This window comes from Strongylocentrotus purpuratus, unplaced genomic scaffold (genome assembly GCF_000002235.5).
Source record: "Strongylocentrotus purpuratus isolate Spur 01 unplaced genomic scaffold, Spur_5.0 spur5_scaffold_3, whole genome shotgun sequence".
Classification (NCBI taxonomy): Eukaryota; Metazoa; Echinodermata; class Echinoidea; order Camarodonta; family Strongylocentrotidae; genus Strongylocentrotus; species Strongylocentrotus purpuratus.
The window spans coordinates 23,025,457-23,051,434 of record NW_022145609.1 but is presented as its reverse complement, the minus strand read 5'-3'; the positions used below and the strand labels follow the sequence as shown (position 1 = coordinate 23,051,434).

The 25,978-nt window shown below is 38.1% G+C and overlaps 1 protein-coding gene across 1 annotated transcript in view; it reads right to left on the bottom strand.

The window, feature by feature from the left end:
• Positions 1-773: 773 nt before the first annotated feature.
• LOC753562 (nuclear pore complex protein Nup155) overlaps positions 774-25,978 on the bottom strand; it is a 35,715-nt gene continuing 10,510 nt past the window's right edge. Inside the window, exons 7-34 of the mRNA XM_030996324.1 lie at positions 25,293-25,392; positions 24,466-24,631; positions 23,557-23,654; positions 22,339-22,500; positions 21,986-22,086; positions 21,230-21,463; positions 19,681-19,791; positions 18,814-18,982; positions 17,622-17,844; positions 17,230-17,296; positions 16,032-16,138; positions 15,344-15,438; positions 14,421-14,554; positions 13,811-13,870; positions 12,591-12,722; positions 11,713-11,790; positions 11,069-11,129; positions 10,420-10,555; positions 9,532-9,682; positions 9,042-9,146; positions 8,419-8,573; positions 7,740-7,869; positions 7,151-7,267; positions 6,097-6,217; positions 5,455-5,565; positions 3,626-3,762; positions 2,466-2,572; positions 774-1,325 (exon numbers count right to left, since the gene is read on the bottom strand). Of these exons, the coding sequence (XP_030852184.1) occupies positions 1,169-1,325; positions 2,466-2,572; positions 3,626-3,762; positions 5,455-5,565; positions 6,097-6,217; positions 7,151-7,267; positions 7,740-7,869; positions 8,419-8,573; positions 9,042-9,146; positions 9,532-9,682; positions 10,420-10,555; positions 11,069-11,129; positions 11,713-11,790; positions 12,591-12,722; positions 13,811-13,870; positions 14,421-14,554; positions 15,344-15,438; positions 16,032-16,138; positions 17,230-17,296; positions 17,622-17,844; positions 18,814-18,982; positions 19,681-19,791; positions 21,230-21,463; positions 21,986-22,086; positions 22,339-22,500; positions 23,557-23,654; positions 24,466-24,631; positions 25,293-25,392 (3,525 nt within the window). The 3' untranslated portion in view covers positions 774-1,168. The remainder of the gene's footprint in view (positions 1,326-2,465; positions 2,573-3,625; positions 3,763-5,454; positions 5,566-6,096; positions 6,218-7,150; positions 7,268-7,739; positions 7,870-8,418; positions 8,574-9,041; positions 9,147-9,531; positions 9,683-10,419; positions 10,556-11,068; positions 11,130-11,712; positions 11,791-12,590; positions 12,723-13,810; positions 13,871-14,420; positions 14,555-15,343; positions 15,439-16,031; positions 16,139-17,229; positions 17,297-17,621; positions 17,845-18,813; positions 18,983-19,680; positions 19,792-21,229; positions 21,464-21,985; positions 22,087-22,338; positions 22,501-23,556; positions 23,655-24,465; positions 24,632-25,292; positions 25,393-25,978) is intronic.

Here is a 25,978-nt window from a genome sequence, read left to right as displayed (position 1 = left end):
CTACAAGATACATAAATTGGATACCTGTACACATATGTTAATCATCTACAGGAAAAATAATTGAGAATATGAATTCCATATAGATATAAATATTTCGCCATACTACAATGACACTCGATCACATATTCGAGTAGTGCATCGCTTTAGTAAAGCCCTGCTAGCTATGGGATCAGGCAAAATATGAAGGAAAACATGAAATACTTCATACAATATACAGAATTTAAAGATAAAATTGAGTTCTGCAGGGTTCTCAGTTTCTCACAGAAATTTGAGGACCAAATTCCATGGCTTTCAAGGACTTTCCATGACCCACATTTGCCATTTTCCATGACCAGATAAGTACCATTTGGTAGGGGTTGCGGCATCCAGGTGGCGTACAAATACCACGCAATGTTTTGTGGGACCCAAAAGTGGAATTCACATGAGATGTAACTTCTGTGATTTTGTCCCATAAACTGAACAATATTTTTTCACAAAAGAAAAAAATGTCTGAATGGTTTCTCCATGAAGAAATCCCTAATTTCTCTTTAAAGGGATTGGGTATCTTTGCCTCAGATCATGCTGCAATGATAATTATAAACCTTAAAGTCAGTCAGGAATCCCATGACTTTTACAAGCCGATCTGATTATCAAGATATTTTGAATTGGAAATCAAAATTTCAAAAAACGTTTTCCTAATGGTTTTTACTGGGCAAAATGAGTATGGTAAAACCGGTCACTCAAAGATTTTTACCTTTTTGAGGCAATTCATGATCATTTTGAAGTGCAATTTTGTTAGGGCTTCAATATTACACCATATCACAGACACTGACAATGCATAGGGCCATGCATCTCAGATTTGTAAAACTGGAAACATTGGTAAACACTGCCTTTAATATCTCTCCCTTCTCCCTTCTAATTAAATGAAGGCAAATAACCTTTTCTCAGAGGCTTCAGGAGATTTGGAGGCTTCAACCCTGCTTGAATAAAGTCCTTGCAAACTGCATTTCTACAATTATAAATAAAGGAGCAAAGTAGGTAGGACTATTTCCATCTCGCATGGTTGATTTGAATCCATTCAAAATGGATATATAAAGCTAGTGGACTGCTATTTTCTATCATGCTTGGTTGATAACATCCTCTTGAGGCACATTGAACATTGCTTTGTAGCAAACTTGGGACAGCGCTCTTATCTTGCACGGTTGATTTGCATCCTATCCAGACGGCTCTGCAGGTCATTAAAGCTAGCCAGGTAGGACTGTATTATGTTTGGCCTGCCGGGGGTAGCTTCTAGCTCCACCTTGTAACTAGCGATGGCATCCAGCGTAGAGTTGATGAAGAGACGCCTAGAATGAAAAACAAAAGGGCAGTAAAGTGCAGGGAACTTCTGTTAAAGACGCACAGTATTGGGTCCTCATGGGGAATTTGACACCATTCTGGTGTTTACCCAATAACAGGTGTTTTCATTCAGCAAGAGTGGACTTCACTTCCATCCCTTCCATCTTGTGGAATTCTCATCATATATATCACAATTCCCTCACCCTTGAGATATAGGTAAGTTGGAGTATTTTCTAGTGGGACCACAATTTTTTTAAAAATAAATAGTTATCATACATCTCATCTTAATGCAGATACCCCGGTACAGTCAAACCTGCTTCGGTGACCACCTGTCTACAAAGACCACATTTTTTGTTTCCCTTGAAAATGGTTTCCCTTGGGCGGTCGCTATAAACAGGTTTGACTGTACATAGGTTTTCTTGGTCCATGTCATTATTCATGCCAGATAAACCCCATTTCAGTGTACTGTAATGAGCACATGCGTCTCCACAAGTAAACCCGCAGTGCTTCACAGTATTAGCTGACATCTAGCATACATGTAAGTTACCTACCTCTCTGTGCACTACTACACATCGCGTACTAAGAATTAATTGGTTAGTACTGGAAACTATTGCATGCTATTTAATGATCAGATTGTGTGAAAGTTTTGGGAAATTATTCCAATGTGACTGTGTTTCCACTAGTCATTTGATTACAATCTGGCAGAGAGTTCCTGGGGGGTGTTTCACAAAGGATCTAAGTTGAACTTGTCTCTAAGTTGGATTTAACAATTATGGAAAGCCGTTAGCATCTATGAAAATATTTTAAAAGGCATACATGTTGATTCAAATCATTCATATTTTCTATTATCAAAAAGATTTCATGTTCTTGATGTGGAATAAATAAAAAGTCTAAAATACTTGAATTTTCGCTTTTAAATGTATTTTTGTTAAAGGCTACAAAGTACAAATAGCACTCCATAATTTTTAAGTCCAACTTAGAGTTAAGTTTGACTTAGGATCTTTGTGAAACACCCCACAGTTTGTGTGAAAGTCTCACAAAATTAATTCCATGTGACTGTGTTTCGACCAATCATTTGATCAGGATCTGACGGAGAGAGCCTGGTGTAGATAGATATGCGCCATAGTACAAGAGATTGTTCCACCTACCTATCCTGTAGATGTACGAGTGCAGCATTGTCGGTGAAAGCAGAGAGAAGAGAGGCGATGACTCGCAGCATGTGCTGAGGGTTACGGGATGTCTGCCAGAATGGATCCTAGGCATAGCAAACAAAACAAGTGTCGTTTATTAGTTCTTGGAGGGGAAGGGTATTTAATAGAGGTTTTTGTCTTTTAACCCTATTTAGCCCGGGGGGGGGGGGGGGGGGGGGGGCTTAAGAAGCCCCCCCTCGACATTTTTTTAACGCAAGAAAGTCTTGCGCATCTTTCGAAAGAATTTTTCGAAAATCGGACCTACCATTACAAAGTCACGTGTCCTTTTGTCTTTGCATGTCAGCCCGAAAATTGCTCATTTTTGTGATTTGTGTACAAAACATATGGAAATCTCATTTTTCAAATAAAGAGATAAAGCATGGGTTATTTGGTCTTGTTTATAGTTTAGATGTTTATTTTGGGGTTAAAATAGTTGAATTATAGTTGGAAATGAAATAAAACAACAAAAACAATAAAATACATAAGTTAAAAAAACAAAGAAATACATAAGAAATTATCAAAACAATAGATAACATAAGGAATAACCCTGGTTTTTCAATTGTTTGTGTTGTATTATTATTCCAAATGGTCTAACAAATATATGTAGTGAGAAAGAATGCTTAAATATGAATAATGGGCAAAAATGTGAATTTTAAGACCTTATTTGCATAAATTACCATAAATATGCAATTGAGTGAATTTTTCAAAAATTTGAAATTACCATAGTATTCTATACACTTCACTTGACATCTATGCAAATTTTCGCAGCGATCGGGCGTTTCACGGCAGAGATCATAAGACTCTTCATTTCTTTGTACCAAATGCTTTTACTGGTCATAGATGATATATAATCTTTTTACAGCAAACGAAAGAATAAAGCATTGAAACGAAAAGCAACTGAGGTAGAAAAACGAGGAAATATAGTAATAAAACAATACTTGACTCAAATAATCTCTGCAACTTTTGAAGTAAACATAATACATCTGTAATAAACTTAAACAAATACATTCCCTTGTCAAAAATGTTGGTCAAATATTTGCATATGTGCCTTACAACCACATTTATGTCCAACAACCTGCTTTAACCGTTTCTTAAAAACTTTGTCTTATGAGCCTCACCTTAGCTCTGAAGTGTCTGTCGTACACACAGTGTAGTTTAAGAAGGGGTACATCGGCTGCCAGCAGAGTCTTGAACACCCACGACTCGCTCCAGTCTAATTCACAGTTTTTCTTCTCTAGGTGCAACACCAAGAAATCTGAATGATGGTTAAGGGGGAAATGTGAGAATTTAGTTTAAAAGCATCGTTTAACAATGTAAAATCTGAGGTGCAGGGCCCTACATGTTATCAGTGTCTGTGATATGGTGTAATATTGAAGCCCTAAAAAAAAAAAGTGATTCAAAATGATCATGAAGTGACCTCAAAAAAGTAAAAATCTTTGAGTGACCCTTGTACCATACTCATTTTCCCCAATAGACTGTAGTGTTATAAAAGCCGTAGCAAAACGAATTTTTGAATTACAATTTCCAATCATAAATATCTTGATAATCAGACAGGCGATCGGCTTGTAAAAGTCAGTGGGTTCCTGACTGACCTAAAGGTTTTATAATTATCATTGCAGCATGAGCTAAATCTAGGATTTTGTTTCAGAATCTGAGAAAAAAATTACCCAATCCCTTTAACCAAGGCCCAAGGACCATAAATAATCAGTTGTGCTGAGTCAACTTCAAAATCATGGAAAATCATTGATTTTCAAAAAAAAATTCTTCTTCTAAATCTGTTAATAAGCAGTACTAGTTGGTAGGAAAGTAATCCTTGAATGCTTTCAGTATTATAGGGCAGCTCGGCTAAAACTAGGCTAACATCAGTACTTTGTAGGTGCCTTGAGCATTCCCTGGGAAGAGTGTGATATGAATGCACCTATTGGCCCCAATTCACAATGAAGTTTTAATTTAAACCATGGTTTAAACCCTCATTTACATAACCCATGGTTTATAATTAAGCCAAATTAAGCGTACCTTGCCTTGCGGGCCTATAATATTGGACCTCTGAATGTGTCACGCTTATTCTGCACTAATTTTAAACCATGGGTATGTAACTGAAGATTTAAACCATGGGTTAAATTTAAAACTCCTTTGTGAATGCGGGCCATTGTGTTTACAATTATCGTATTTGCCGGCGATAAGGCTACAGCGCCGTATAGGCCGCACCCCCGATTTTGAAGAAAAAAAAAAAAAAAAAAAAAAAAAAAAAAAAAACTTTTGTCGAAATCAGGATTTGATCTCTTGCGCTCAAATGTTGATGTGACTAAAATCACTGCCCTAGACCGCTCGGCCAACCCGCACTGATGCTAACCAATGTAGTTTTCTGTGATGTATACATTGCGCCTCTCTCTTGTGCATTGAAATGGATTCAAAATAGCGACTTCGCGTGCTGGATGCTTCGTGACAGCTCCGTTAAACGGGCCCTTCTTTTACTTTTGCAATGCATTGGCACGAACTTGGATCAAGATCTATCGGCAGATGTTGTTTTTGGAAGTTTATTTTCGTCTTCATGTCAACAATGCAAGATAAAATTGTCAGTAAGATGTGTGGAAATGTATAGTTATTGTACCGTTCGTAGATCTAGTCCCATATGTGCAAATTCGTGCTGGTTTTGACTTTTTTTAATATTTTTTTTTACTCTTTCGCCGCATAGGCCGCACCCCGACTTTTTGATATTTTCTCTTCCAAAAATACTGCGGCCTTTACTCCGGCAAATACGGTAGTTGAGGATTTAGTGATTTTATTACGATGGAATTCAACTGAATCAGATAATTGTAAAAGCTTGAACTATTGAAAATGAAGAACTTTTTATTTTCATGCCCATTTTTTTCTCTCGTCTCTTTATTGCTAGTATTCTTGAATAATCGCTCATCAGCTGTAACCTTAGGCGTGACTCGGTGCTTACCCAAGGGAAAGTATCTCTCTGACGTGCTGTAAATCTTGCCTAAGCTAATCAAAAGTTTACTCAGGATGGCCATACGGGTAGCAGCCAGCTTGTCCCCACTTTGGTATAGCTCTGAAAGAAAGGCACACAAAAAAAATACGAATTTAAGACATTGCATGTTATGTACAAAACTGTTTAAACTGTAGAAAATAAAATAAATTAGAAATAACAACAAGATAACACATATATAGAAATTCACAAAAAATAATGCCATACCAAAATTCATTTTCAGATGAAAGACCAATAAATATGTAAAATTAGGCATCTGATTTGCATAAATGACAACAAAGTATTCAATAAGTACATTTTCCTGAAGATTTTTGCACAGTTCCTCTTTTACAAGCATCTTGGGTGTCCAAGCAGCCCTCCATGAGCAAGATCGAATTTTTTTATAACAAAACTTTCATTAAAATGATGCACAGGTCTCCTTTACATGTGTGTCTATGACCATGTAAAATTTGGTGTAAAATGGATCTCCAACAGCCGAGATCGAGATTACAAACACCCCCCTCCCTGGCCGAAAGAAAATACTCCAAAAAGCCCAGTTAAACAAGGAGTAATGGACCATGCTTCAAACTTCATTTTTTAGATAAGTTTATAAACCTTTATCAATAATCTCTCGCCACAGTTCTTGAATGAGCTCCTCATCGAAGTGACCGGCACAGTGGACAATGGCCAGCTTGCATCTGGACAGGTCAAACCCACTGGCAAAGTCACCATAAAGCTGCAGTCAAGGAAAAAAAGAACAATTGACATTGATAGAAATTACAGGGCGACCCATAAAAATGTAGTCGTAATGGACAGTAGCCGAGGATAAAAGGAGATGGATCAGTGTCTATGTGCAGAAGGTCACAATTCGCTGACACCACACTTGGTGGATGTACAAATCGTGTACACAGCAACCCGTGGTCCCATCAAGAAATCCCCCCTAGTCTCTCAGAGAGTCTTTGGGTGCGGAATATGTAAGATAATGACTTTACAATATGGGGGATGGGTGGAAAATGCAGTGCATTACATAAGGCCTGTTGGTCATAAAACTGAAGGCTAATCCTGTTGACTGACAACACCCGTTATTGGGTCAACACCCAAATGGTGTTTAATTCCCAAAAGAGAGCCCACTACTATGCGTCTTTAACCCATATGTTCTAATTTGCTGCCCTGTACTGCTCTTATCCAGCCGGCAACAACAGGTTCATGCAGTTGTCCTCAATCAGCAAAAAGAGGGCAGCACATAGAAAGTGACAGGATGTCTTATCAGAAAAAAAATACCCACAGCCAAATTTTCAAAATCCTGGATTTAGCTATGCTGCAATGATAATTATAAACCTGTAGGTCAGTCAGGAACCCCATGAAGCCGATTGCCTGTCTGATTATCAAGATATTTATGATTGGAAATCGAAATCAAATTTGGCATTTGCCAAACGGTTTTCATTACACTACAGTCTATTGGGGAAAACGGGTATGGTAAAACCGGTCAATCAAAGAATTTTACTCTTTTGAGGCACTTTTTCTTGATCATTTTGAATCACAATTTTTTTTAGGGCTTCAATATTACACCGTATCACAGACACTGCTAACACGTAGGGCCATGCATCTCAGATTTAACATTGTTAAACGATGCCTTTAATGAACTACCAGTGAAAATAGATACACTTACTTTGGTAATGTCAATCAACTCCGAGTCGAGGACGGAGAGGGCATTCTGTACATGTGGGTCGCTATGGTTACACGACTGAGAGATGGCTTCATACACCTGTAACTGGAGGCGGGCCACCTGGGAGAAATACGAAACTGGTTAAAATCGCTGCCATCTTTTTATCAGTCAACCGATCTGATTCTCTTCAACCACTATCGCTCCATAGGTCAAAACAACAGATTATTTTCATAGACAAAGTTCGGCACAAACCTTAAAAATTGAATCTGATTTATTAAAGATAAAGTTGAGTTCTGGTCATGGGATTGCAGTGTGAAAGAAACGGTGTGGAATCAATCAGAAAAGGTTGATCATCTAGCATATAAGTATTGGTGTTTACTGCACGGTTCTGGAATCATCAAAATGATAAGAAATTTGGCCCATTCTTGGTAAAGTTACAAACACTGTACACAGAAATATGTATATAGGATTACACAGACATGTTGCATAAAAATCAAATATAAGAATATTTTTAGGTTGCCAGAGAAAGTTATCAGTCAGGAACTAACACACAAAAAACAAAACAATATTGTGAAAAACTACTTCTTTCTACCTCAAGTTTCTCTTCAATTTCATGCAGGAATTCTCCTTCACTTGCCGAGCTTGTCCTCAGACTGCTGCTCTTGCTGCACATCACTGCACGAGAAAAGTACTCTATTCTTTGCTGTAGCTTCACATCCGTACTGAAAGGAGAAGCAAGATTGACATGATTATGCACCAGTCTATGAACAGCAATCCTCAATCAGCCAAACCATTTATCAGAAATTTTATTTTCCCTTAAGATAATTTTTTGGTCATACATGCATCCTAAACATAATTATTGCAAATATGATTCTATACAACCCCTGTATGGAAAAAAATCTATTCCATCATCAATAACAAACAAAATGAAATTTCATGAAATTTTCTGTACAGAACAAATTCAAGAGGAGCTTGCAAGATAGGTCATAGAGTTGCCAATTTGTGTTTAATTGATAGGAACTTCAAAAATTCATAACTACACAATTTTTAATCTGAATTTGCTCAATACTTTTACTGACCTGTTATCCTCTCATTTTTCTGCTTCTATTGAAACCAACTTGATATCAGAGTGGACTTCACCCATTAACCGTTAACCTATAGAGTGCAAGGTTTTTCTATTATAAAGATTGACTTTATACACTCTACCTTAATGCAAATTACATGTATTTCTTTTATGTGATTGGTACGCTTCTAACTGGTCAGGTTCTTACCTGTGTCTCTCCGCTAGCTTCAAGAGGATCCTAGAAGCGGCCGGGTAGTTCTTGCTCTTCTCATGATACTTCCACAGCAGATCCAACATCTCCAGACTATCAGTGTTGTAGTTGACGGCCCGCTTGATGTACGGCTCAACAAAGGGCGAAGGTATCTGACAGAAATCGAGAGGGTGCAGCAAAATGTACATAAAGTGAAGTGAACATTTTAAACTTCCTTCAAAAATAAGTAAGGTAAATAAAGTGGAGAGAATCAAAGATAAATTTACTTCATGTTTAAAGTACTTCTGTGCCTGGTTTCTAATTTTTTAAAGGAATATCAATGGACAGAATCATATACCGTATATCTCTGAGTATAAGGTCTTTCACAGCATGGGTTTTTGAACGCTGAAGCCTGAAATAAGACGCGATTTGGCTTGCTGCCTACAGAGTCTGCAAAAAACATTTTATTTTTAGGCTTAAAAATAGGGGTCTTAAAAAAAGCATTGTGTGACAAAAAGCATAAATTCATTTGACTTCAGATCTAGGTATGATTTTTTTTTAATTGACTTGTAATAAGATAATATGGAATTATAAGAGTTGATACAAAGGCTTTGACTTGGTTAGGTTTACTGGTTTCTTACCGCTAGTAGTTGTTCCTTGAGGCCTTTGTTGACCAGCCAATCGTAGAGGGTGACATGGAAGAGTTCATCGTCTGAGACAAGGCACTTGTGCATCATAGCATCAAACTAAACAAAAGATAGTACACATGGTTTTCAAAGGTAGTACAGAGGCAATTCCCATACGTATGGTTTTGAAGCATAGTATACTACTGTAATTAAGGTCATTCGAAATGGGTTTTCACATTTATATGTTCAAATACTCGAGATCTGCATAACAGAATAAGGCCACTCATTTAGGCACACACAATGAATATACCGGTACATAAAGAGAAAATCACAATTTAAACAATTTAAAAATCTATGCAAAACATTTCAGTCCATATTTCATCAAAATTGTCATCAGCAACAATACTTCAACAATCTAACCTCAACAGTTGACAAAATAATTTTTAAAAAATGTCACACCAGGCACATGCCAATTTGCTTGGTCTCTGTATGAATGTTGACTTACATAATGTTCCGCATCTGTATTAGAGAGTCTGTTTGGATCAGGCTTAGGAGGAGAACCTGGTCTGTTGGGTACCGCTGGAGAAGAGGGCTGGGCCTGGCTGGCAGACAGCAACTGGTCTAAGATGTCTGTGATGGACTTGTAACATTCAAATCTAGGAATAAGAATGTAAAATGTATAAACATGTAACATTTCAAAATACGAAATGGATATACATGTAACTACAAAACCTGTGGTCTGGTACAAAGTCATGTGTGTACAGTGCTTTTCACTGAAAGTTCAAAACCCCTTCACTTAAAGTACAAGTCCACTCCACTGAAAAGTTGAGCTGATTAGATAGACAAAAAATTTAAAAGCCCATATACCTGTATAACTTAATTTTGGAAAATGGTGCTTAGACTCATTTTTAATTTTTGTTGTATTAATGAGCAAAGAACAATTTAATTATCGAGCCGGCTCTCCCCACAATGCACTTTTTTGTGACGTAAGGTCCTCGCAACACAGATTCGTAATGTAACCAAATTTAATGCATACGTCTTCGTGAAGAGCCTCGATCGATACAATCTATTTCATTCACCTGATAAGAATAATGAAATACTATTATTCTTATCAGGTGAATGAAATAGTTTGTATTGAGGCACTTCACAGAGATGTATGCATTAAATTTGGTTACATTACGAAATAGCCCAAAGTCAGAATGTATACTGCTGGCACTTTCGTTGTGAGGAGCTTACATCACATCCGTACAGCAAATTAAATGTTTTGCTCGAAATAACCGAAACAAAAATGACTCTTAAAAATGTCCTGATTGAAGTACGCCCCTGATAATTGGCAGTTTTAACCTTTGATTTATTGCTAATAAAACGTTTTCAATAGGTTCAAGGTCATTACCGGGCAGAGAATGCTTCCATTCCGTGGGCGTCTTCAGGTTTCTTGCCATTCTTGTAGTAGATAAGAGCTAGGTTGTGAGGGTCTCTCTTGAAGGCAGCTGATAAGCACAGGTCTACCACACCATCGTAGTAGTGGGCTGCAGAGAGTCAAAACAAACACAATTTTTTTAGTGAATATTCATTAGCTTTCATGAATATTCATGATAGTCCCAGAACATGAACTATCCATTATGGTCATCGAGCATTTGTGTATGTCACACCGGTCCTCTGGAACAAGCTGCCAAGTTACATTCAAATCATTCAATGCCTAGAAACCTATATTTATTATTATTATATTATAGCAGGCACTCCCTCATGAGCACATAGTTTATCATCTTTGTTGGTAAACACCAACTAATGGACATCACGAAGAGAAGCTGACAGATCATACTCTGTTGTAATAACTCTTTACTACCTATAGACTGAAACCCATGATTGCCACATTGTTGAGAGTGTTTACATAACATGCACATGCACATCATTATCATCATGATCATCACCATAACCATCACCACCACCATCATCATGGTTGTATCTTCATCGGGCTAGGGTCTTGATATGATACATATTGCTGCCACTGAATCTTTTCAAGAAGATATATTTCAACTGACCTTGGTGAAATTCTGCACATATTGCTGCCAGATTAAGCTGTTGACTCACTTCCTTGAAAAGCTGTTCAGAAAAAAAACAACACATGAGAATTCAGGGATGAGACAGAGAAAGGTCAATAAAAATGGAGAAAACCTGATCTGATCGATTTCTAAATTCTCCCCAACTATATCATTTTAACTACTGGTAAAGAAAAAATCCCCTTTAATATCCGTTTTTGTTTCCCCCGTCTTGAAATCTTGAAATTGGTGGAAATACACAGATTGTCAGAGGAATCTCATGCCTGAGTATTACTTTACAGAAACCGATATTTTTTCTAACAGGGATACAATCAATAGATTTTCTGCCACATACAGGGACAGAGATTTGAACTACCCCTCAACAAAGCCGTGCTCCTATGACGTGCATTACAATCACGCACATAAAACAATAAAGATGTTCTTCTCTAAATTATCATGTTAACAAACAACCTCTCATCATAACTCTTATGCCTCATTTGGACATTGTGAAAAGAAATGTTTTTTCTGTGTAGAAAAAAAAAAAAAAAAAAAAAAACAGATTCAGTGACATCACAACAGAACAGTGATGACATGAAATCTAGTCTCCATAGTTGTGTCATATCCACTGATAATGTTACCATAGTTACCTCCAACGATTCTCGGAGCAGTCTATCCCTGACGGACTTGGTTTCAGCCGTCATCGCTGCTTGTAACGTCTCATTGGCCTGGGCGAGAGATGAAAAGAATGACATTACACAATTAAAAGATTATTGCAAAGAGGCCTTAAACGAAAAGTCGGGGTTCCCACAGTAATTTGAGAACCAAATTCCATGACTTTTTATGACCCATTGGTGCCTTTTTCCATGGCTAGATAAGCATAATTTTGTATGGGTTGCAGCGGCGTACAAATACTACGCAGTTATTTGTGTTTGTGATTACCTCCATCTCCCCTCTCAACATCCATGACTTTCCATGAATTTCTAAGACTGTTGTTTGAATTTTCCATGAGTTTCATGATTTTCCAGGAAAATTAATTTGTCCATGACTTTCTAGGTTTTTCCATGACTACGGGAACCCTGAAAAGTGTCCCAATATGAAGCTCTCTTGAAAACTGATTTCACTCTTTTCAAAGAACCCATGTTAGGGAGACCTCCACTGGAAGACAGTGGGAAATAAATGGACACATCATTTTAGCAGATTCACAGTCGCTCATGTTACACTTTGTCTATTACATAGCCACAGCTTGAGTTCAATCAAACTTAAAAGTTTGAGTATCTTATTTGTGTCTTTTTCTAAAGCCCCACTGCACTAATTATAGCTACTTGCGCCCTCTATACAGCAATCAATGCCTAATTGGTGCCTGTTGGTCCCCCATGATCCCCTTTTTCTCATGTTGATTGAGAGCTGAGTTGATGAGTTAACCACCTGCCAGTGGCCTTGCAGGGAGGTCTAATACCTCTATGCCAAATTAGTGCAGAGGGGCTTTAAGAAACATTTTCTGAGCTTAAGGGCTGTCTTGTCTGACCTTTGTACATGTGGCATCGTTGGCGCTGTAGAGTGATGGGCACACTTCCCTCAGTCGGGTACTGATAGCTTCCGTTGTGCTGTTGTCACCGATGTATCGATTGATGAGGGCTGTGATGAGACTACCGCACATCTAATGAATCAAACGAGAGAGAAATACACAAATGTTGATGATAATAATATTCTGCTTTTATATAGCCCCCAATACATCGAAACAATGTGCCTAAACGCTTTACAGATATATTATTACCCCGGTCATTACCCCGCCTCGCCACTCGCCATTTTACAAGTGCACACAAGCTCATCCAACCACATGAACTTTCGCATCCTACCGGGTACCCATTTAACACCTGGGTGGAGAGTAGCAAGTGCAGGTAAATATCTTGCCAAAGGATATTAGCATCTCCAGTCAAGCGCCTTAAACCACTTGACCATGACACTAAAGTGATGATAAATGATGCCAATAATATGATCACTTTAACTTGTATTGATAACTCTACTATGTATTTTTTTTAAAATTTATTTGTATGTTTTATTAAATCAAAACTAATATCACAATATTTACAGCTTATCAATAATGATTGGTACATAACAAAAAAAGATACATATAAACTCTAAACATCAACTAAAGTTGATGATAGTGGTAGTGGGGATGATGAAGAAGATGATGAGGTTTAGAGGTGTCGTGGTCCAGTGGATACGTCTCCACACTGTGAACCTGAAGGTATAGGGTTCAAATCCCTGTTGCAGTACTATCACCCTTTGGTAAGACATCATGCCTCACTCGACTCAAATGAGGTAGAAGGGTATTTGTCAGGGATTAATCCCTTAAAATACTCCAGTGCTGTAACGACAGCCGTGCCAAAGCCAGGGTAATAATGGAGCGCCAAGAGAGGCAATATGCCAGACATGAGCGTTATACGAGACTCCACTATTATGATGATGATGATGATAATGATCATGGTTGTGGTGGTAGGGATGGTATTTGTGGTGCTGCTGTTGATGATGATCATACCAGTGATGGTAATACTGATGATTATGATTATGATAATGGTGGTATTGATAGGAATAATGATTATGAAAAGGATATATCCCTGTGTTATAAGTCTACAAAAACTTAACCTACAGGAGGGAAATAAATGTAAATCATGAACTTAACAGTTGAAAAACCATGATCTGTAACCTACGGTCACTAAATGTTTCAAGAACAGAATAACTCACCTCTTTTCCTCGTAATACAAGATCTCTAAATGTAATTTTCTTCAGTTCTTCTTGATCCATCTGCACAAAAGAGAAATATTCCTTTAAAGCCCCACTGCACTACTAATAGCTACTTGCGCCCTCTATATAGCAAACAATGCCTAATCGGTGACCATTGGTCCCCCATGATCCCCTTTTTCTTATGTTATTTGAGAACTTATTTGATGAGATAACCACCTGTCAGTGACCATGCAGGGAGGTCTAGTCCCTCCTGGCCAAACTAGTGCTGTGGGGCTTTTAAGTCTTAATTTTAATGCAACATTTCTCTTCATTTCGACATTGACATGCACATCTCAATATTGAAGAAATCAGGAAAAGTTGTATTATTCATTACTTTAACATTTACTTGACATTTTAGATGAAAGCTTGAGAATGTAGTCGACAATATTCCTGGTAGTTTTTAGAATCTGCAAGGTTCATTCGATTGTTGATGTAACTTGGAAATTAGTTCTTTCTTTACAATCAGTAGAAAAATTACCTGTTTTGGTAAGTTTTTACTTGCATACTACTACTACTATTATTACTATTATTATGATATTATTATACAGTGTAATAATAATAATACAATTACCTGAGAAAGTGTTGCGGCTACAACGTGGAATTGATGATAGCAGAGTAGCTTCAGCATATCCAGAACCTCGACGGTCATGTCAACCAACTTCTGCAGATTCATCAGAGACTGTCTCTCATTAGCATAGATTTCGGCTTGACAAAGGAATCATACAGAAACAAATTTAAAATTCAATCCTTGCTTAGCTGTTACTTTTACCATACATGCATAATAAAAGCTAAACACCAATCCGAGGAAATGGAATCCATGTAAATATATGTCCTTGCTTTTAGAGTACATTGAAACCCGTATATGAAGACTACTCAAGGGAAACAAGAAGAAAAGTGGACTTAACAGGAAGATGGTCTTTATGTACAGGTTCCTTTATTACATGTTTCAATGGGAAAACATTTTCAAGGGAAACAAGGAATGTGGTCTTTCCATGCAGGTGGTTGCTAAAGCAGGTTTGACTGTAACTACAAAACACAATGACAAAAATAAGTCGGTGTTTGGTACTTGTTTTTTCCTTTTTCAAAAGGAACCATGTTTGCTTGGGGTTGCATGCTGTCATATCAGAAATGTTCATAATATCTGAAAACAAAACTAGCACTTCGCAATAATGTAAAAGCAAATTTGTGAGTAGACTTGCGGACAAACTAAATTATTGGTGTGTGCAGAAACACAAACTAATTTCATATCTTCTTCTTCCTTCAGTCAGGTGGCGCTAGCTGCGCTGCTGTGGCCATCACAAGTTTATCCCATTCTTCTCTGTCTGCTGTTTCTCTTGTTCCCGCTGACAGCTTTTTCCCTATCCATTTAAAAATATTTTCAAAGATGCTAATGGCTTTCCATATTTTTCTAAGTCCAACTTAGAGATAGGTTCAACTTAGGATCTTTGTGAAACACCCCACTGTTTATTTAGAGGGCGCTATTGCCTTACTTACCTCTCATCCTGAGATGCTCTCTCTGCAACGCAGGACCTCCAGAAACAAGACTATCTCCTCTCATCATGTTGTTGCTAGGCATGCTATTTGCCATGCTAAAACACAGAGAAAGAGGGAATACAATTTCAAAATTAAATTAAAGAGCACCAACAAATATATAGGGGTTTTAAATGTCAAGGTAAGTAAAAGAGCACTGATAAAGAAAGAGGATTATATAATTTTGCAATTGATGAAACAGTGAGCACTTACGAGATAACAGGGCTTGAAATGTAACAGTGAGTGAAACATTGTTACCAAATGAATATTCCTTTATGGGGAACTGTCCACTTGACGCATTGATAAATAAATAAGCATTGTAATGTTGTTGGCTGGTGTTATCTGGCAGTCATTCAATTTATACTATTTGCACCAACACCAACAATCTTCATTTTTCAGTTAAAAATAAACTCATATTTCGTTTTAAATCTTTGACTTTGCTTTGTTTCATTTCACTATTTCTTGTCCTAGGGGGAATTGTCCTATTGGAAATTTTAAGGAGGGAGGAGGTAATTGTCCCACTGTTAATTGCCAGGGGGGGGGGGGGGTGATTGTCTAGGGGGCAATTCACATAGAACCATCGTCAACGGGATTGTCGTAACATGCAGAGCATATGCCAACGGGGGCATGTAAGGGGTTGAGACACACTCACTTTTCAGCCATCATGGTGTATTGTGAGTTCTTCTCCAGAAAGGTCTTCAATGCCTTCATGTCTCTCAACACAGAACTCAACTCGTGGCTTCCAGTGCTCAAGGACATCTGAAAGGAATACAGTATAGGGTATTACACATGTGATACAGTATAGAGTATTACACATATGATACAGTATAGGGTATTACACATATGATACAGTATAGGGTATTACACATATGATACAGTAAAGGATATTACATATATGATACAGTATAGGGTATTACACATATGATACAGTATAGGGTATTACACATATGATACAGTATAGGGTATTACACATATGATATAGTATAGAGTATTACACATATGATACAGTAAAGGATATTACGTATATGATACAGTATAGGGTATTACACATGTGATACAGTATAGGGTATTACACATACAGTATATGGTATTACACATACAGAATAAGGTATTACACATAATAAACAGTATAGGGTATTACGCATACAGAATAGGATAGTACACGTATGATACAGTATACATATTACTCATACAGTATAGGGTATTACAGGTAAGATACAATATAGGGTATTACACTTATGTTACAGTATAGGATATTACACAACCAGTTGTTTAAGTGTCACATTCAAAGTGCCAGTAGGCATTTGATGAAAATCTACATACTTTGTCATTTCTGTCACACAATTCCAAATTTGCGATACATTTGATATGACATGTCGACTCTCAAGTGGTGAGCTTTTGTGCTAGAACCGCTGATTAGTGATGGGCACTGAATCAGAGTGGTGGCCCCCGCCCCCCACCACTACCCAGTGTAATTATAACTCTCAACATAACCATTAAAGCTATGAAGACTGACATGACAGCTCTGCCCATACATGGAGAGTAACTGCCATAACGCAGACGAAAGTCATTTTATATTAACATAAATATTGAACATGAGCAGCAAGCGATGAACAAGACAAACTTGAAACCCTTCAATTCTCCATTACCGTATGAACTAGAACATAGAAAGATACAAAATTGAAGAAGAAGAAATATTTTAATAAAATAATCAAAGGACAATAACGAAGCTTTACAATACACCCATTTCATTACTATCATGACACTTACAGATTTCAATGAGCAATTATAAAAAAAGGAATGTTCTGAGAGTATGTAGATATGGGCCACTTTTCAGCCCTTGAACTCACCAATGTCTTGAGGGGTTGGTGTCCAATGACAGGTACTTCTTTCACCAGACGATGCTCCCACATGGGCCTGTACATTATACAATGGTAACAAGAAGATCGTGTTATATCAACATTTTCCATTCTCACTTTTTATTATGGACATAAATAGAAGTTTTCATATATCTAATCAAAGGACAGTAATAGTTTGCAGCTAGGCAGGAATCTTTTGTCTACGTATCTGCAAGAAAGATCCAGTTAAGCACATGCCTGACATATTTTTTTCTCCTGGCGAAGATGGTACAAAGGGAATGAGCTAGATGTGACTCCATCTCTTAAAACTCCTTGGTACAATCAAGTGTTTAAGGTATCTATTCTTGTGGGAGAAGTCCAGGCTATTTCATACTTCATATTACCTGACGATTCTGCCGTAGTACAGGCACAGTCCCTGGAATTTACCAGACAGCTGGGCGTACCGAGGGAGACCAGACATGGGTGGCTGATTGGCGGGCGTGGACTGGTGGAAAGGTGTGGAGGCAACCGCAGGGCGCATTGATCCGGGCGTGGCGCCTCCGGGGCTGCCAAAGGGGCGGTTGGTGGTGTCGTGACCTGTCTGGCCTACAACGGGGGTCGTGGCTCCTGTTATCATGGAGAGAACATTATGCAACGTTGCTTACAAGTTCAAACTTTGAAAATCAATCTCATATAATAATAAACACATGTATAAGTGAGCCATGGGAAAGACACATAGTCTCGTCATGCTACACCCCCTTTAAGTATTGAATTGAATAAGGGATCAAGCTTATTCAATTTAATTCTCTTTGAAAACTTGCTTCAGTGGCTGCCTGTATCAAAAGAACTGAAGGTGTCATAGTACAATCATAAGTTTGAGGATTCAAATCCAAATCCGGCACTTATGTCCTTTGGAAAGGCATTAATCCACATTTGCCACTCTCCACTTAGGTGTAGATGGGTCTTTGATGTGCTACAACGCAACATCTCTGGCTGCTTGGCTATGACCGGGGTAACTGTGTCGGAGCACCAGGAGTATGACAGCATGACAGATATGAGCGCTAAACAAGAATCTACCACCATCATCATCGTCAAGTCTACCTACACATAAAGACTGCTTTTCTTATCTTTTCCCCTCTTGAGTGGTCTTCAGACGGCTTTCATTGAACCGCTCACCAAAAACTGCAGCAAGATTAGCTACTTGCTTGAATACTCAATGAAATCGTTGGTTGCCCGTTAAAAGTCACGTAGCGTGGGCGCTGGTATATAAGGGGGAACCGAGACACACGCCTTTCAATTTTAAACACCTCTTACACGTGCTAAAAGCGACATTGTTTCTATGTTCCTTGTAGCCAAAACTATTCTTAGAGAAAGATATTTACCTGATTTATTATGTTCTCAAATTAATTTGCAAATATATTTTTCTTTTACTACACTACGTTTTGCTGGAAACAAAAAAGCCTGAACGTGCGATTTAACTTCCTGGCGAAATGTGTTATAAAGAAACCTGCTTTAGAGGTCATCTGCAAATAAAAGCTGCCTTTTTTGTCTCCCTTATTATAAAAGCTGTCTTTATAAAACAAATGTACTACTCACCGAAGACGGCAGCAAGATTTGCCACTGGGGGAGGCTGCTGGTCCATCATGATGCCTCCAGGTTCCCCACCGTAAAGAAAGAAGGCTTGCGTGGCCCAGTCAGCGATGGTCTGATCACTGGAAGCTGTGGAACAGGCCAGGATCAAGCAGGTAGCACTGGCTTGGTCCTCCTACAAGGATATAGAGAGCAACATAGAGAACTTCATTATCAGGAAGAGAAAGAGGAGGAAAAAGAAAAGTAAGGGAAAGGGGAAGAGGTAGGGGAAGGGGAAGAGGAAGAGGGAGAGGAGGAAAGCTTGGGTGGCCCAGTCAGCGATGGTCTGATCACTGGAAGCTGTGGAACAGGCCAGAATCAAGCAGGTAGCACTGGCTTGGTCCTCCTGCAGGGATAGAGAGAACAACATAGAGAACTTCATCATCAGGGAGAGAAAAAGGAGGAGGAAAAAGAAAAGGAAGAGAAAGCGAAAGAGGATGAGGAAGGGGAAGAGGGAGAGGATGAAAGCTTGGGCGGGTCAGCAATGGTCTGATCACCGGAAGCTGTGGAACAGGCCAGGATCAAGCAGGTAGCACTGGCTTGGTCCTCCTGCAAGGATAGAGAGAACAACATAGAGAACTTCATCATCAGGGAGATGAAAAGGAGGAGGAAAAAGAAAAGAAAGAGAAAGAGGAAGAGGAAAGAGGATGAGGAAGGGGAAGAGGTGAGAAAAATAGGTACCTGGTAGAATTATTCCTTGAAATGCTAGAGCGCTGTAATGGCTGCCGGAGCTAAAGCTAGGGTAATAATTTTGTAATTTATATAAAGCGCACCGATATGTCTTAGGACAGAAACTGCGCTATGCAAGTGGGTACCTATAATTATCATACATACCTTGTGTAACCTGAAGAAGTTCTCTACTGCAGGGCACTTGGGGCCCATGTTGTTGAGCATAAGCTGTCTCAACTGGTCTACTGGCCTCAGTCTAGAGATGATGATACTCCCCTGAAAACAAACATACATATTATCGTGACATTAGACGGGCATTGTCATCAAAAGTGTAGTCTAAGTTTGATCTCCTCAATACACACACACAAATAAAATAATAATAAATAAATCAAAAATAAATAAATTCATTAATCAATTAGATTACATTTGATGTTTAATTTTTATTGAAAGTCAAAATTAATCATTAATTATTAGTACAGAGCGAATTAGAGGGGACCTAGCAAATACGTCAAAGAGTTGCATTTGTGTATGGCACTAAAATCACAAATTTTCTTATTTTACAATTCCTTTTGCTCAAACTTTCAATGATCCGTTTCTCTCATTTTTCTTCTTCTATCTAAAGCAACTTAATACCAGGGTGGATTTCACTTTTAACCTTCACATACCTGTTTCACTAAATTTAACCCTAATAAGGCCGGGGGGGGGGGGGGCCATTATGGCCCCCCCCTCCACGATTTTTCTGATTGTTCGAGAACACATATGGATGGCGCCTCGCCGCTCGCTGACTTTTTTCTTTAGAGTCTTGCGCATCTTTAAAAAAAAAAAAAAAAAAATCGGACCTATAGTTACAAGGTCACGTGACCTTTTGTCTTTGCATGTCAGCCCAAAAATCGCTCATTTTTGTGATTTGTGTACAAAACATATGGAAATGTCATTTTTCCTAAAAATAGATCAAACATTGGTTATTGGGTCTTGTTTAAAGTTTAGGTGGTTGTTTTGGGAGTCAAAATAGTTGAATTGTAGGAAGAAATGAAAAAAAAAAAAAAACAATAACATAAATAAGTTAAAAAAACAATGAAATACATAAGAAATTATCAAAACAAGAGATAACATAAGAAATAAGCTGGCTCTTCCAATTTTTTTTGTCGTATTATTGTTCCAAATGGTCTAATGAATATATGTAGTGAAAAAGAATGCTTAAATATGAATAATATAGGATTTATGGGTAAAAATGTGATTTTATGACGTTATTTGCATAAATTACCATAAATATGCAAATGAGGGATTTTTTTCAAAAAATTGAAATTATCATATTGTTCTATACACTTCACTTGACATGCGTGCAAATTTTCGCGGAGATCGGCCGTTTCACGGCCGAGATCTTAGGGGGGGGGCCATAATGGCCCCCCCCCGGCCGTAGTAAGACTTCAAATAGCCCGGCCTTATTAGGGTTAAGCCCCTCTGTACTAGTTTAGCCAGGAGGGATTAGACCTCCCTGCATGGTCACTGACATTTGGTTATCTCATCAAATCAGCTCTCAATTAACATTAAAAAAAGGGGACCATGGGGGACCAATGGTCACCGATTAGGCATTGTTTGCTATAAAGAGGGTGCAAGTGGCTATAAGTATAGTGCAGTGGGGCTTTAATCCAAATTAAGATGGACTTTTTATCAAAATGTTTCAATGCAGAGTCAGAAATGACCTTTTTCCTACCTGTGAGCTGAGGAGAACATATCTGGGAGCCGGCAAGGCATGCTGCTGCACCACTGCGGGAGGGTTAGGGATGGAGTATGAGGGCGATGCCGGGGAGGAGGAGGAGGAGGAGACCGGTCTCAGCTTGGAGGACGGGGATAAGGAGATGGAGGAGACGTCGTCTCTCGGAGTGATGTGGTCCTCGGAAGGAATCTCGCAGATAAACCAGGTCCTACTGTCCACTTGATGCGATACCTATTTTTCAAGTCAATTGAGTTGAGTTGAGTTTGAGTTTATTAATTTCACATTTCACATGCAGAAATAATATAGATAACAAAATATACATAAAAGACATATTGTTTCATAATTCAAAAAAAAAAAAAATGATTATATTAATTGACAAGGTAATCATCACATTTGTTTGACAACTAATATCATTTAAAGGAAACCCAGAGAAAAGTACAAACTGTGAAATGTGCAGGAACCTACAACTCAAAATTAATGGAATATAATCTCAACAAATACTTTTTTAACAAGCAAGAACAAAATAAAGATAATTAAATGCAAATGTCAAAATTACATTAAACAGAAATAGAATGTGAATGTTGATATGACCCCCTCCATGAAGTTCCCCAATCTCTCACACCAAACTTCAATTTTGAGGACTATACTTTGTCAAAACTGAATCGACATGTGAACAACTAATTTATGACCTCAATATTATATTTGATAAACTATGCAGCTAGAGTGACATAGATTTTAAGATTAATTTATTACCTGTGTTTCCATAAGCGTCTGTTGGAATGGCATAGCATCATGGCTGAGACACCAAAGACGATCGCTGTCTTCGTTCTGCGATGCACACAACATCAAGCAACCTGTCACACAATCAAACAAGGAAATATACATTTTGAACTTGAAATGTAAAGACAGTAGAAGGTATTGTTAATAAGAAGAACATAAAAAGCCACGATAGGAAGATGTGTGGTGTAAAACTGTCCGATAGAAAGCACGCAAGTGAGTTCATGGAAAGGTTGGGTCTGGAAGAAACTGCGGTGGAAGTGGTAAAGACAACGGGATCAAGATAGATGGGTCGTGTTCACTTTCTTTTCTTGCAGAGTGCACATTACCTTTGGTATAGGAAGCCACATGGACATTGGTAGGTCGGACTGAGGACATGTTTGCTGTGAAGCCCGGAGGAAGCCTGACGTGAACCAGAGACAAAGATGACGGCCGCTGCTTGCTGACATCACCATACTGCCCTCTGGTGGTGGAGAAGTAAAGTCTGATACCTGAGCAGGAAGATGCAGAATGTAGTTAAAGGCGTTGCATAATAATTGTGAAAATCAACAAGATGCTTTCAAGAACAACCTTTCTTTAAAGGTAAAGACCAGTTATGGTCATGCGATTGCATTGTGAAAGAAACGTTGTGGAATCGATCAGAAAAGGTCGATCATCTAGCATCTAGCATCTGCAAGGTTCTGGAATCATCAAAATGATAAGAAATTTGGCCCATTCTTCATAAAGTTACAAGCACTATACACAGAAAGGTGTATATGGGACTACCCTATATCTCTCACAGTCCATGAGAGAAACAAATTTACCAAATATATGAATTAGTAGGCGGTTTCCCGGCAAATTTTTTATCATCATGTATTAGTCAAAACATATTCTTTCACATGATTGGTAATGAGAGCTTCCATTTCATTTTTTGAAATTGGGGCGTTTCCAATACTGGTCTTTATCTTTAAATAGTATGCATAAAATTAGAATATGTAAGTAAACCAGTCTATTGTGATAGTATGGTGAAAGAAATAGGGGAGTTTGTTTAGTGGCAGAGACTTACAATGCATTCTTATTCCTTCAAAACAAAATCCATTCCCAAAACAAATGAAAAATTCCCTATTGACAATAACAATACATTTTGCAACATTTCATTTTTGACTGGCCTCATATTCAAGTATACTGTACATTCCATGATTAAATAGTCATCACAAATGGGGTATCATTGTTAGGGGAAATAAACAGGCTTTTCAAAGATACCAACATCAAGTAAGATGATACAGTAACATGAGAGATGTACACCCTCAAACTAGAATAAGGCCATTTTCGTGATGTAATCAAATTCAATGCACGAATCTCTGTTAAGTGTTGTTAGGTAGGGCAAGCCATGTTTGTCCTACCTTGCAACAATGTATGCATTTTGAAATACGACTATTTGTAACAGGTTAGTGTAATAATTGGCACTTTAAAAAAGATTTTGATTACAATACGAAAACGGTCTATTGCAGAACTCTTTTTAGGGGTTTAGGTTTCAAACATTTTGATGAGGCTACTCCTTGACTTACCAGAGTGAGTTACTCCAACCAGATGGATGTAAGATGACTCGTGACTTGTGACTGCTGCTATGTGAATAAGCTGCTTGAAATGTGACCGGTCAATGGTCCTTTAACAAAACAAAAACAAGAAAACAAAAAAATGATATTAGAATTATGTTATTTTGAATTTAACAAGAAATTTTAAAACATGTATTGTATATTATGCTTGGTTCCCCTCAAAATGATGTCTCCCTTTTATTTTAAAGTGTCATTTAATTTATGAAATATCAGAAATGTGTTTAAAATATTGTAGCTGTTGTTAGTTGTTGAGAGTATTGATAATAAGCATTTGTTCTTATTCTGTTTGAGATAAGATGTGTTATCAACACTTCCTTAGGCAAATTTTGCATAAATTGAACTATATTTTGCGGTTCCAACACATTTGACTCATGCAGAGCTATCTGTAGCAGTTTATCTCAGTGCTTGAATCACAATATAAAACAACCTGCTCAAGAGTCATGCAATTAGAGGAAAAAAATGAAATCAGCACACAAAGTATTCCGGGGGGTGTTTCATGAAGCTGTTCGTAAAGTTACGCATGACTTTACGAACGACTTGTATATGAAGTGCCAGATAGGATGCACAAAGTTTTTCCTGATGTTTTAACAAAGTGTGACTATATTTCCAATAACCTCAGTTAAATTATGGCACAAAATATACTTTGCATTAAATATGTTTATTATAATAAGAATGTTAATCTACATCTACACAGTTCAACTTAAGTTGATGCAGTTAATAATGATTGAGCATCCCATTTGGCTTTTCATATTTAAGTCATTCGTAAAGTCATGCGTAACTTTACGAACTCTTTATGAAACACCCCCTGATTTGATGGGAAATTGTATGCATACCGGTAGTTCATATTTTGAGCACACTTACTTTGCTGCTGCGATGGTCTCTCGTAGTATGCTGCTGTAGTAGATGCTCGTGACTTTCCTCATGTCCTTCCCGTCCGACCCCATGTCGTAAACCGAGAGGGTGCCCTGCTCCGAGCGTGTGTAGAGGATGTGACGGCTCTCGTCGAGAGCGATCTGCACCAGGGGATCTTGAGAGGGGAAAGTGTGTGTATGAGAGAGAAAGAGAGAGAGAGAGAATGGATAAGTTTTATTTGATATCCACATAAAATTGTTGTGTAATTGATGTACAGTGTAAGAAATCATGCATCAATCTGGACCCTGTTTCATAAAACTTGTTATCAATAACAAATTACAATAACTTTTATGAGCTACTGAAATCGTGGCATCTGATTGGCTGAGAGCAAATATGTCAGAGAAATTTAGCGTTTGTTGTTGGTAACAAGTTTCATGGAACAGGGTCCTGTTATTGTTTCCAGATCTTCAAATTCGCTGAGAGGAGTTGATTAAAAAATATTCCAACTGCAAAAAAAACGCCCTCACGTTTTAATTTCATTTGCATGGAACTGAAAAATTACAAACATTCTTAAAACAGTTTGAGATTTGTCTACAGAAATGTTCGATGGAAGCGGCAATTTGTGTCATCTCCCCCCCCCCCCCCCCTCCCCTCCCCTCCCAACGTAATAATGAAAAGAGGGTAGTGGGTAAAGCAATGGACTTGGACATTCAATAAAAAATAGTCACATCAGTTCCCTTGGTTAAGGTATACTTCCACTACTACCTAGTCCCACTCATAGGGCTCAAAGCAGTAGGTCCCCTGGTTTGGTAGCTTTAAAAACGTATGGGACTGACCTTTGTCTGATAACTGCAGCATGCTGGGTATAAGGTAGGACAGCACACCGCTGGAATGGTTGACTTTACGACATTTGCGACTGAACCATCCGTCCTGGGCCTGAAAGGTAAACAAAAACAACAAAAATCAGCCCACACTATAGACAGGGATGCCAGCTAGAATTGATCAGAGGGCCTGAAAATCACCTAGAATGAGCTATTTTGTAGACAAAAAAGCCAAAACTATGGTCTGAAAATGACTCGCCAGAGCCTGAACACTGGCATCCCTGTATAGAGGAAAATAAAAGTTAGAGCAGAAAGATGAAGGCAGGACAAGCATCGAGTGCACTCATGGACACTCAAGTTACAGATGTCACTCAAAAAGGAAGAAAGAATGTTAAAGCCCCTCTGTACTAGTTTGGCCAGGATGGATTACACCTCCCTGCATGGTCACCGTCAGGAGGTCATCTCATCAAATCAGCTCTCAATTAACATAAGAAAAATGGGATCATGGGGGACCAATAGTCGCCGATTAGGCATTGTTTGCTATATAGAGGGCGCAAGTACCGGTAGCTATAAGTAGTGCAGTGGGGCTTTAAAGCCCCTAAAAGTTGATTGATGTATACTTTTCTTGATAACTTGAAAACTGTGATTATCAACTAAAATTTCAAAACTTCTCTGTGTGACTATAATGTCAAATATGCCTA